The sequence below is a fragment of the Malurus melanocephalus genome, unplaced genomic scaffold, assembly GCF_030028575.1.
Source record: "Malurus melanocephalus ecotype Western Australia unplaced genomic scaffold, MMel_1.1 scaffold_17, whole genome shotgun sequence".
Classification (NCBI taxonomy): Eukaryota; Metazoa; Chordata; class Aves; order Passeriformes; family Maluridae; genus Malurus; species Malurus melanocephalus.
The window spans coordinates 4,795,393-4,807,052 of record NW_026623249.1 but is presented as its reverse complement, the minus strand read 5'-3'; the positions used below and the strand labels follow the sequence as shown (position 1 = coordinate 4,807,052).

The window sequence follows — 11,660 nt, the reverse complement described above, 5'->3', positions numbered from 1 at the left end:
GCGGGGCGCGGGGTGGCCCGGGATCGCAGGATGGTGAGGGGCGGCGGGGTGGCCAGGGATCGCAGGATGGTGAGGGGCGGCGGGGTGGCCAGGGATCGCAGGATGGTGAGGCGGGGCGGCGGGGGGTGAGGGATTCCAAGATGGTGAGGGGCGGTGTAGCGGTGAGGGATCGTAGGGTGGTGAGGGGCGGCGGGGCGGAGGACGCGGCGTGGGAGGCACCGCTGAGCAAGGGCCCCGCTCTGACCCAGCTCCTCTTTGCTTTCTGTCCAGATGCTCTCCCGGGCCAAGCCGGCCGTGGCGGGTACCCCGCCGTCGGGAGACAGGCGGAGGAAAAAAGGGAAGGAGGTGCCACAACTGGAAGAACTCTTGGCCCAGAGGGATTTCACTGGCGCGATCGCCTTGCTGGAGGTGAGGGGCTCCACTCGGGAGAGCGGTATCATCGGTGCCAGGCGTGTTTCCTCAGGGCTGCGGGGCAAGAGGAACCCTACCCTTGCCTTGTGTCACTCTCGCACCTTTGGGGCCCTTCAGCGGCATCTGTTGCTCCTCCCTTCTCAGAGCTGTGAGGGCTGCCTGATGCTGCCCTCCAAAATGTCGAAGCAGCTCCACGCCAGTAGCATCCACAGATGTCAAACCATCTGTGATATGTGATAGCCTGGTATTGCTTTGGTATCTGTGGGGCTTTAGAAAYTGTGGCAGCTGACAAAATTCTTGTATTCTTTATTGTCTACAAAGTTTAAACAGCATGTGAGTGAGGAGGAGGAGGATGCCAACCTTTGGATCGGATACTGTGCRTTTCATCTGGGTGACTACAAGAGAGCTTTGGAGGTAAGATGGGGAAATCCTACTCCCTGAGATGGAAAYTGGGATGTTGTGATAAAGTAATGATGACAGGAGGAAGATGGTCTGTAATAGGGAACAGCCTTGCCAACCAGTTAAGATACAAATGTATAATAAGGTAGATGCTGTGGAAAGCAATTTCGATTGGGAAAAAAATTGCCTATGAAAACAGAGCTTTTAAAATGTTATCTACTGACTTATTTATTACTAGGTTCAGTGGCTTAATTTGTTCTCTTGAACATCATAGTTCATGTCCTAAATCCATCATTCCCTTTTTGCAGCTAGGTTTCCACAGTTAAGTTTTTCAGGTTCATTATATTTTTGTCATGCCATTTAATGTATTTTACTGCTCTTCTTTACCTTTTTTTGTGTTAGGTAATTCAATTACATGAGACATTTTTATTCTCCAAAAGCTTTAAGTCACTAAAATATATGTTAACTGTTCAAATATGCATGCATTTTAATATTTGCATCTTAAGAGTTCTGTTGTGTCTCTTCACTGTGAAGTGTAACTGAAGTATAGCTGGTTTTGCAGTCTTTTAATTTGCTTTCCCCAGAATCAATACTAAAAACAGATGTTAATTTAAGGTATTAGCAAAAGATAATAAAAAGAAAATAAATAGATTATAGAACAATGATAAAATGAGATMAATCTCTTGGATAAAATGAGTAGTAGTTAAACACTACAGTAATACCTGGTCACATGCACAAGATGCATACATGAGGTGAAAACTCTAAAGCTTCCAAGTAAGGAAGGCACAAGGCATTCTGCCCTTTAAGAAACTGAAGAGAGAAATATCTGTTGGAGATACCAGAAATGTTCAATGAATCAAATAGAGAGTATGTGCAGTATAGAATGTAGAATAGTAGTGCAGGGCATCATGGTAAATTAATATTCCTATTTAGAATTGTGACATTTAAATATTATGAATATAACAATCAGTTGCTGTAGTTAWTTTATATCTAGGCATTAGGTATTAATAAGTAGTGAAAATTTAAAAAAACAGAAAAATGTATACAAATGAAAAATAGCTTGCAATTTCTTTGAAATAAGGAATAAATTGAAAATAAATTTGAAATAAATTCTGATTTTTTGGATACTCAGTACATGCTTTTATAGCCAGAGTAGATTTTACGTTTCCTTCAACAAAAARGCAACTGCTTTTTTTTTTTTTAGTTTTTCTTAGTTTTTGCATGTGGTGTTTGATTCACCACTAGGTGATGCTGTTGATTCAGGCTTTTATAAACCGCAACATAGTCCTTTTTTTCCCGATTTTCTACCCAAGAAAGGRCAATAAAAGATTTGTATGAACGTTTTGTAGTTTGATTGTTTGTGTGYATGTTTTAAGTGAGAGATCACAAGGCCTGTCTTTTCAGATTTAAAATTGGTTTTTTGCACAGTGATGAATCCTGATAACTTAGTCATTTTGYGGTGACATGGGAAATGAGCCTGTGCATCTCAATGTAGTTTCTCAGGGGACAGAACACTCTAGTTTTAATTTCTAAGGCTGTAGGTATCATTGCACTGTGGAGGCTGAACTGCCTCTTTGTTATCAACTTCCATGTTGAAGTGTAAAATGCTGTTATCTGCTATGTTACAGAGATGTTGTTGCTGTATTCTCAAGGACAAATTCCTTGATAATCTATACTTTTGAGATCTTGGGGCATTCTTTGGGGCATGCRAAGAACAGTGTAAATAAAATATTATGGGTCAAAGATTCTGCAGAATTTTCCAGAATGACATCACACATGGCAATGTAAACGATTCACACTCCTATGTGTTCCTGCAAGTGACAACACATAGTCTGTGTCACTATATTCACAGTTCATGGGGTTTTTTCCATGTACCTGATGAGAGTCTTTAGAAATTACATTTTTAAATCCTTTCATTTTCGATGATACTTTCATAGTGAGCCAGGAATGTTGGTTGCATAGCAACTTTTGGAGAAGTTTGGGAATTGCAGTGAGGTGGCCATCATGCACCCCTGGGAGAAATGGGGAAAAAGTGAAAAATTCACAGATGTCCAGCTCCAGGAAYGTCTTCAGAGAGAATGACAGCAAAATCTGTCACATTCATGTGAGGGAATTCACATTCTCTTATCACAGGCACACCAATAACATTTAGATATCCTCTAGGTAAAGCACTAACCTCACCTTCACCTGGGTCACACTTTCTCCTTCTTAACRGCAAATGCCTTTTTCAAAGGCATCAATGTCCCATTGACATTGGTCTGGTGGGATCATCCCTGCTGCTGTACCCTAGTTTACAAATGGTACTGCACTGGGCTTGACTCTTCCAACAGTCATGGTGCAGTTCTTCCCTGGGGACTGACTAGCTTTCTTCACGGACAAACTTATTTTTACTGAGTAGTTCATGTCTTCCTAATATCTTATGGCCWTCGGAGCTTCCCTGGTGGATGACAGCATCTAATTAGTTTTCTGGAATCTTCCACATCTACTTTTTCTCATGGGAAAAACCCATCTGTCTTTCTGCAGCAGTTGCCAGTTGTTCATAGCTCTAATCTTAAACATTTTCTGAAAAATTTCACAGTGTCACCCAAGTATCAGAACTAGACCATCAGGCCAATGATTTTGCTTCTGAGCTGCCTGATCTTATATATGGAATCTTTTGAGGCCTTAAGAAAGTAAGAGTTTATTGTTATTATTTTATACATATATAATATTATATACTTATATTAGAGGTATTTAAAAAATTTAAGAGACRAATTGGCAAGGGCAGGTGCACTTCTTGGTTGGGTTCAAGAACAAGTTTCACACTTGCTGTCTGCACTCTCTGCCTTTAGGCACACAGGATGCTGGCATGGTGTAGCTGCTGGACGTGGTAATGCCATTTTGGCCCATCAGCTACGCATGTGAGCGCAAAGAATGAACCCTGGGCCACAGCCTTCAATGCATTGTTTCTGTCAAAATCCTACAAAATCCTACATATAGCCAGCAGTAGTCTCTCCAATCTGCCACCTCCCTCCTAGCAGAGAAGTAGGATCCATTCTGCCACTTCACTGAACAGGACCTCCTGCTGGCTTGGCTCAGTGTAATTTTAGTCAAAGGGTAAATGATGGAAAGAACAGGGCTCTACTAGGGTAATTGTTCATCCATGAACACTATCTGGTCACGCTTGAGTAATTCTGTGGGAAGTGTGAGAATACAGGTAYACTTCTGCTCCTGATAGCTGAAGACAGAAAGTAAAAAGTGGATTTTTTAGCTTTGGGAGTTCACTGGTCTTCTTTGGCATGACTATAGCTGGATTATGATAAGTATCTCCGCACCTCATTTGAGTACGTGTGGAACATATACGTTGGCTTGTTTATTGGCTCTTCAGCATCCATGTTTATGGGTTTGGAGAATCCAGACAAGTAACAAAGGCATTGAGCTGGCCCTCTGCATTGTCAGTACATGTCCATAGTTGTAGGCAATCAACCTGGTGGACTGCTTTGGAGGAAAATTGCATGTGTCTCATGGTAGGCGCATGAGGAGGAGGAGAGTAAAATAGCAAGGAGATGTTAATGCTCCTGGATGGCTAAAGCATTCCACAGGTTGACTGTGGGGACAGCTTTGAGAGTATTTAGTTTGTTTGGGTTTGTTAATTTATTTGGAAAAGAGGGGGCAAAAGTTCTTGTGAAGTAGTCTTTGAGAGACTGATGTTGAATAGCTTTCAGTGAGGAAAGGGGCAGCAGCATATAGTCTGGGCACATGGCCCAGAACTACAGGAAAAGGAGCACTAATACTTCTAATTTTTATTTATTGAGTTTTCATAGATTCACATTGGTACTGCTAGAACACTCTTTATATAGCTTGCTTAAAATGGCCAAGCCAGAACATGACTTGTGTTTATGCACTTTGTCTTTTCTAATTAATCTGCCTGAAGCCCTAGCCGAAAGAGACCTTTGGGTGCATTTAACCTGAATGAAATTTGAAAGATTCCAGATGGTCCCAATAAAGAGCAGTGGCCTATCTGTCAGAACTCCGTGACAGGCCTACATTAAGATTAAACTGGCCTCAGTAGRAATGATTTGCCTCTATGTAAATGTTTTTTTATTAAGAATAGTACTACTAATAATTATTATATTGATGTTTATTTATTATAAATATTGTTGGACCGCTAGTCCCTGAGGTATAAGCAAGACTGAGTTGGCTTTTAAGGGTGCTCCTTACTAGTATCTTCTCTGTTTGGGAGTGCAGTTTACTTTTACTTAGCAAAGCAAAAAATAATTTTTATTCTTGCAAGCTCTAAACTTTTTTGTTGTCAGCGTATTTCTGTTCTTGGGATTTGCTGTCCTTTGGGCATGGCTCATTTTATCTCATGCTGTATATATGTATCTGTCCTTTTCCCCAGAGGTAAGAAATCTCCTACCTGCAGTGGCTCAAGCTGCTAAACACTCCCTAGGTAGACGGGAATTCCAATTCATATATGTTTGCAGAACAAGTACAGTCACCAAGGGGTTGTTTTGCTGGGAGGGATGAGCGACTTACCGTGATCTGGAGTATATGGATGACATTCCTTCAGCAGGTCTTTTGAGAACCTTGTGTGACCCTGCCTGCTTTGCCTTATGCTGCCTGTCTCCATGGCTGGATGGAGAGCAGGAGCACCAGCAGCAGGCACTTCCATTGGGATGGTCCTTCCTAGTARTTTACCAGAAATGTTACACAGGAAAAAAAGATGGCATTGAGAGATCTCCCTGCCTCCATTTTTAGTACCTATTGTTAAACTTAGAAAACAGGTTTATCTTCAGGAATATAATTGTTTAGTAGCTGCAGAGTTTTTTTCATTAAAAAAGTAGATTGAAAAATTGATTAGTTAAGTTTTTGCTGTTTCTCAAATAACAAGAAATGAAGCAGTTTATGTGGCAGAATTAAAGGATATGTAATGTGGAATGTGTATATGTAAGAAATAACAGAATATGGTATCTAGTGCCTTTCTATAGCTGTTGGTTGTAAATCTTAAAATGGGTAATGGTAAAGTTAGGAACAGGTTGTTAATATTTCTTACAAATTGCTAATCTTTATCTATAAGGAAATCTTGAATTTGTCCAATACTGACTTACTGGCTTTTATTGTGATGCTGTAGTCTCCAAACAATTTTGCTCATGTACTCCCATCAGTAAATTTTCCTTCAGTACACACTCCCAATGTGTATATACACATCCATGCATTTATAAATTATATACATGTACCACTGTACTAATTTGTAAATATAAAACATACACAAAAATTGGAACTAAAAAAGGATGTCATAAAATTAAATAAACACTATTTTAAAATACTTATTTTAGTTACTAATGGTATAATAAAAATTTTTTCCTGCACTTGATGTTGTTATATTGCATAACCTCAGATTTAACACACACTTCCACAGGTTTAACATACACTAAGATAGTACCTACAGATTTACAAAAACACATTTAGCACTTGCTGCAGTAAGTATTCACAGAAATTTCCTGGTGTTTATGGCTCCTCAGCTTTGACTGGAGGAGAACTTAGGAAAGTGACAGAAGTTGGTTATATTGATGCCTTTATAACTTACATATACTGGGGTTTATAAATGTAAATAATGTATTTATAGTAATATATTTACAAAACAAATGTTTTATATCTCTRTAACTTCAATATTGACAGAAATCGTGCTCATACATGATGATTTATAGCACTGATTGTCCCTGTGGTCTGTTATATTGCTGTAAACAAAAACRAGTTAGGGATATTATAGCTTTAAACATAGTAGTTTTGTAGTAAGGACTGYAATGAACTTCAGAATAAATTGTTTGATCTCAGTAATTTAATGATTGTAAATCTTAGAAGAAAAAATTATATTGAATACAAATATGTGCTATTACACATTTTTTAAAAATCACTCATCTCTTCTGTTACAGGAATATGAGGCCTTAACCAAGCAACCAACTTGCAATCCAGATGTTTGGGTGAACCTTGCCTGTACGTACTTCTTTCTAGGCATGTACACGCAAGCAGAACAAGCAGCTTTGAAAGGTGAGATGTACGGCTCTGTTGAAAGGACTGCTTATTGATTTGAACAATTAAAGGCATTTCCAGAGAAAGTTTGTAATAAAGGATACTTTTGAGCAAAGTTTTTTTGGGTTTGGGATTTTGTTTGGGGGGTAGTTTCTTTAACTTTCATTGAACAGGAGAATTATGATGCAGTWTCCTTCCTAAAAATACCTTGGGAATGTGGAGCAGCTGGAACTAAAAGCAGCATCTGGAAAATAATCTCTCTTATTAATTTCTAATAAAAAACTCAGCATATGCCAACCAACAACAGAAGGTTACTTTTCTTTTGACCGATTCTGTGTTTCTGAGCCAGTGCAGATGAAATTATAGGCCAGTGAAATTATAAAAAAATGCATCTGAGGAAATTCRATAGTCTCCCTGATGAAGACAAGAGCTTGGTTTATGTAGTCTGAGTGACTTAGAGGTGGTCTCCTTGCCTTATAAGTCAGTTGTTAGGTATCTGATTCTTCAAGGTATGAAGTTCAATAGTCATATTATTACAGTCTAACTGTAATCTGAATATGCCCAGGATCATTTGAAGAGGAGAAATGGAAATCAGATTCCAAGGCAATTTTTACTGCCTGAAAATATTTCTGCAGTTAATTTTGTTGCCCATCACTTTTTGTGTATGTTAGTGATTCATATTGTTTTCCATAATCATAGTACTTCAGAGCTTTTTAAGTAGAATTAATAGTAGTGATATCTCAGTCAACTTCTGACTCTTGCCTTACTCTTATTGAAGGATGAGTTTTCTCCTTTTTTTCATTAGTCATCTTGTCTTGGGCTGAATATAGGATAGGAAGAAAATAATTGTGTACTTTCTTCTGCTGTGCAGGATTGCCTTCCATGATGAGAGCTTTGTAGTATTTATAAAAAATAATTAGATGCTCCTATCCCTTTAAAATCCTTGGAAAGAGTATGCTGAGCATGAATCCCACAACTGGAAATGTTTTTCTTTTCAATTGTCAAAAAATCTCATGCAGAGTTTTGCAATTTGGATTGTTCAAGGGGTGTATAAGTTTCTAATATTCACAAGTAATATAATCTTTAATGCACCACAAATTTGGGCTTTGGAGATTGCAATTTAGGACTTGAAGTGGATCTGAAAATAAATGGGCAATAGAGCTTGAGGTGTCACTGTGACCTAAACTGTGGAGGAAGCAAGCATCTGCATGCTGTACCAGTTGAGTCACTGTCATCAACTTCACATCTTGTGAATTACAGTAATCTATTCTAGAGATGACATATACACAGCTGGGCACGCACATTTATTAACTGTGAGGGGAGGTCAGTGTTTGTCATGTCCCTTCAGATTAGTTAATTGTAGTATGGTGAGTGGCAGAGTAGGGTGTACAGTTGGTAGTATTTGGGTGCTGCATGCAAGGGTAGGAGTATTAAGAAAGCAAGAGTGGGAGGGAGTCTAGTTGAGGGAGGGAACAGAACAAAACTGAGTGGTCACATTCGTTCAGTTTTTGATCAATTCCTGATTTTATGTAATTGTTTGAGAAGGACAGCATGCCAGTTTTTATAATGAGGTGCTAAACATTTCTYATGAATGTAATACTGTAATACTGATGATTTCTGGCTACTTAAGCTTGGTGGGGAGGCAGTCACAGCTGAAGATTTGTAACACTTACCGTTTCTCCACTGAAAGCTTCCAWGTGTTTATTCCCCTTTTAGTCTTTCTTATATTGAGTTTAAACCTTTTTATTTTTATTTGTCTTAAGTCAGATCCTACTTTTTTAACATTTTAGGATTGCATCAGTGATGGCTGTTTGCAATATAGTATTGACAGCTGAGACCATATCATCTTGTGGTCTCTTCCATGGTTTTGCAAAGATCTTGAAGAAGCAACATACTTCCTTTGATTAGATTTGATACAACAGGTGAAGTCTTTAAAAGAACACTGTTTATCCAATACTGCCTTAAATACTGCTGAAAAAATTATAGCAGGGATCAATGTTAGACTGCTTACCATTGCTATTTTGGGATTATTTTGCCTGAATTCTTGCATAGTGCATGCTGTTTATTGCTTTAGTTAAGCTAACCCCCAGAAAGTAGCATAGTACTAACACAAATTAAGGAGAACTAATTTAGTTTCAGCTATAATTCTAAATTTCTATAGTGACAGAATCTCTTGTGTGAAAAGGAACATAAATATCAGCTAGCTTTCTGGTATAGGATTTCTACACAAACATGTAAATCTTTAGAAATGAAATCAAGTTCCTTCTTGCCATGTACTGTTGCTGTTGCTTAAAAAATAATTATTAACTGTCATTCCATTAACGAGGAAAAATATATAGGATACTTAAAAATTAGGAAATTATCATTAAAAGCCATGAGGTAATTAATGCATTCATACAAGATATATAGCCTACAGTCTTTTGTGGAGCAAAGCTTTATCTTTACAGCAGATATGAATTGATCTCTTAGCTTTTTGCTGCTTAATTAAAACTTCATGGTATAGAGAGGATAGGGAGGTGATTAGGGACAGTCAGCATGGCTTCACCAAGGGCAAGTCCTGCCTGACCAACCTAGTGGCTTTCTTTGATGGGGTGACTCCATCTCTCCATGGGGTGGCCCCAGTGGGCAAGGGAAGGGCTACAGATGTCATTTATCTGGGCTTCCGTAAAACTTTTGACGTGGTTGCCCACAAAATTTATTGAATAGATATGGATTTGACTACTAGGTGGATTAAGAAGTGGTTGGACAGTCACATCCAGAGGGTAGTGGTCAATGGCCCAGAGTCGCAGTGGACAACAGTGACCAGTGGTKTCCCTCAGGGGTCTGTATTAGGACCACTGTTATCTATTGTCTTCATTAATGACACAGACAAAGGGATCAAGTGCACCCTCAGCAAGTTTGCAGATGACACCAAGCCAAGTGCTGTGGTTGATACACCTTGATGCCATCCACAGGGATCTGGACAAGTTTGAGAGATATATCTGTGCAAACTTCAAGAAATTCAACAAGGCCAAGTGCAAGGTGCTGCACCTGGGTTGGGGCAATCCCCAGTATCAACACAGGCTGGGGATGCACACGTTGAGAGCAGCCCTGCTCAGAAGGACATGGGAGTGCAGGCAGACAAGAGGCTGGACATGACCCAGCAATGTACACTCACAGCCCAGAAAGCCAAACATGTCCTGGGCTGCATAAAAAGCAGCGGGGGCAAAGGGTGAGGGAGGGGATTCTGCCCCTCTGCTCTGCCCTGCTCTGGAGAGTCACCTGGAGCTGCATCCGGCTCTGGGGTCCCTGCACAGGAAGGACACAGACCTGTTGTAGTGAGTCCAGAGGAGACCACCAAGATGATAAGGGGAATGGAGCACCTCTCTTATGAAGAAAGGCAAAGAGAATTGGATTGTTCAGCCTGGAAAACAGAAGGCTTCAGAGAGACCTCACTGAGGCCTTCCTGTACCCAGATAAGGCTTACGAGAGCTGAACAGGGACTATTAACAAAGGTCACAGGACAAGGAGGAATGGCTTTTAACTGAAAGAGAGTAGGTTTAGATTAGATACAAGGAAGAAATCCTTTACTGTGAGGGTGGTGAGGGGGTTGCCCAGAGAAGTTCCATTTCTGAAAGTCTTCAAAGGCAGACTGAACAACCTTCAGGGCCTTGAGCAATTTATCTAGTAGAAGACGTTCATGTCCATAGCAGGGGTGTTGAAATTAGATATCCTTAAGGTCCCTTCCAACCCAAGCCATTCTGTGATTCTGTGATTTTCTCAGGAAAGAGTAAAATCTGAATATCAAAAGTCAAATAAAAAAGAATTGTTGCAAATATAACCTAAGAAGTAGAGCAAAAAGGCAATAAAGAAAAATTCCTCCTTGAAGGTTTTTCATTACGGTTGTATTTTTCATCCTTTAGGCTTTCTTCCAAATTCCTTTCAGATTTCCCTGGCTTCTCCCTTTCCCCTGCTGTCTGSTTACATTGCGGTTTCTAATGTTCCTGGTTCTGAGGTAAAGGTAGAGTTATTTCTAAGTCATCTACTGTTTTGTAGTCATCCTATAGTGAAGCTGCAAAGTGATGCTTTGTCTACTCCTTCTGCATGTGTGTTCTCATACGTTGACTGAACATATGTTTTCTGTGCTGTGGGTAGCCAATCTTGTCTTGAAAGAATGAGGCTTAAAGTATTGATCTTGGTTTAATAAATAATATTAACAACAATTTACTATTTTTTTATTAAAAACTAATACTCTTATGTTGCATTCGCAGTTTGTATGCCTTGCAAAGACCAAAGAACAGAAACTCAGCCTGGCACACTTGGACTGTGTTCCTGGCAACTGATTCGAGTGTTTAGAAGTCTGCATAGTGCTCTCAGAAGCTGTTGGCTTGCATTAAGAAAAAAACTAAGAACTAAAACATAAGAACTAAAATTGTTGTTTTAAACCACAAAATGTGCACATAAGTGGGGCTGCAGTTAAGTCTGTTATGAAAAACAGTCTTTTTAGGATAAACGGAATCTTAGAATTAAATTTAAGATTCATGCACAGACAGGGCTGTATTGCTGAACCATTCATTAAAGTTGGGGKTTTTTTCATCCCTTCCAATTTTTGATGGGAAAAGCTTTGTAATTACTTTGCTTCTTCACATCTCAGCATRTGTCAGATCTGAATGTGGTTTAACTGAACAGAGAACTCATTTTACAGCCTATACTGGAAGAAGCAATATTGTACAAAAGATGAACAGAGAGGCATTTGTAAAAACAATAACATTTTTCAAAACAGTTTTGCTTATTCATGAAGTAATGTGTGTCAGGTGTGAAATAGTTGTCACCAGTGAAAATGTGCTGTTACAAGCAGG

The 11,660-nt window shown here is 39.3% G+C and overlaps 1 protein-coding gene across 1 annotated transcript in view; it reads left to right on the top strand.

The window, feature by feature from the left end:
* The window catches only part of IFT56 (intraflagellar transport 56), a 50,755-nt gene that overhangs the window by 522 nt on the left and 38,573 nt on the right, over window positions 1-11,660 (top strand). Inside the window, exons 2-4 of the mRNA XM_057389476.1 lie at window positions 271-408; window positions 733-825; window positions 6,726-6,840. Coding sequence (XP_057245459.1) covers window positions 271-408; window positions 733-825; window positions 6,726-6,840 — 346 coding nt within the window. The remainder of the gene's footprint in view (window positions 1-270; window positions 409-732; window positions 826-6,725; window positions 6,841-11,660) is intronic.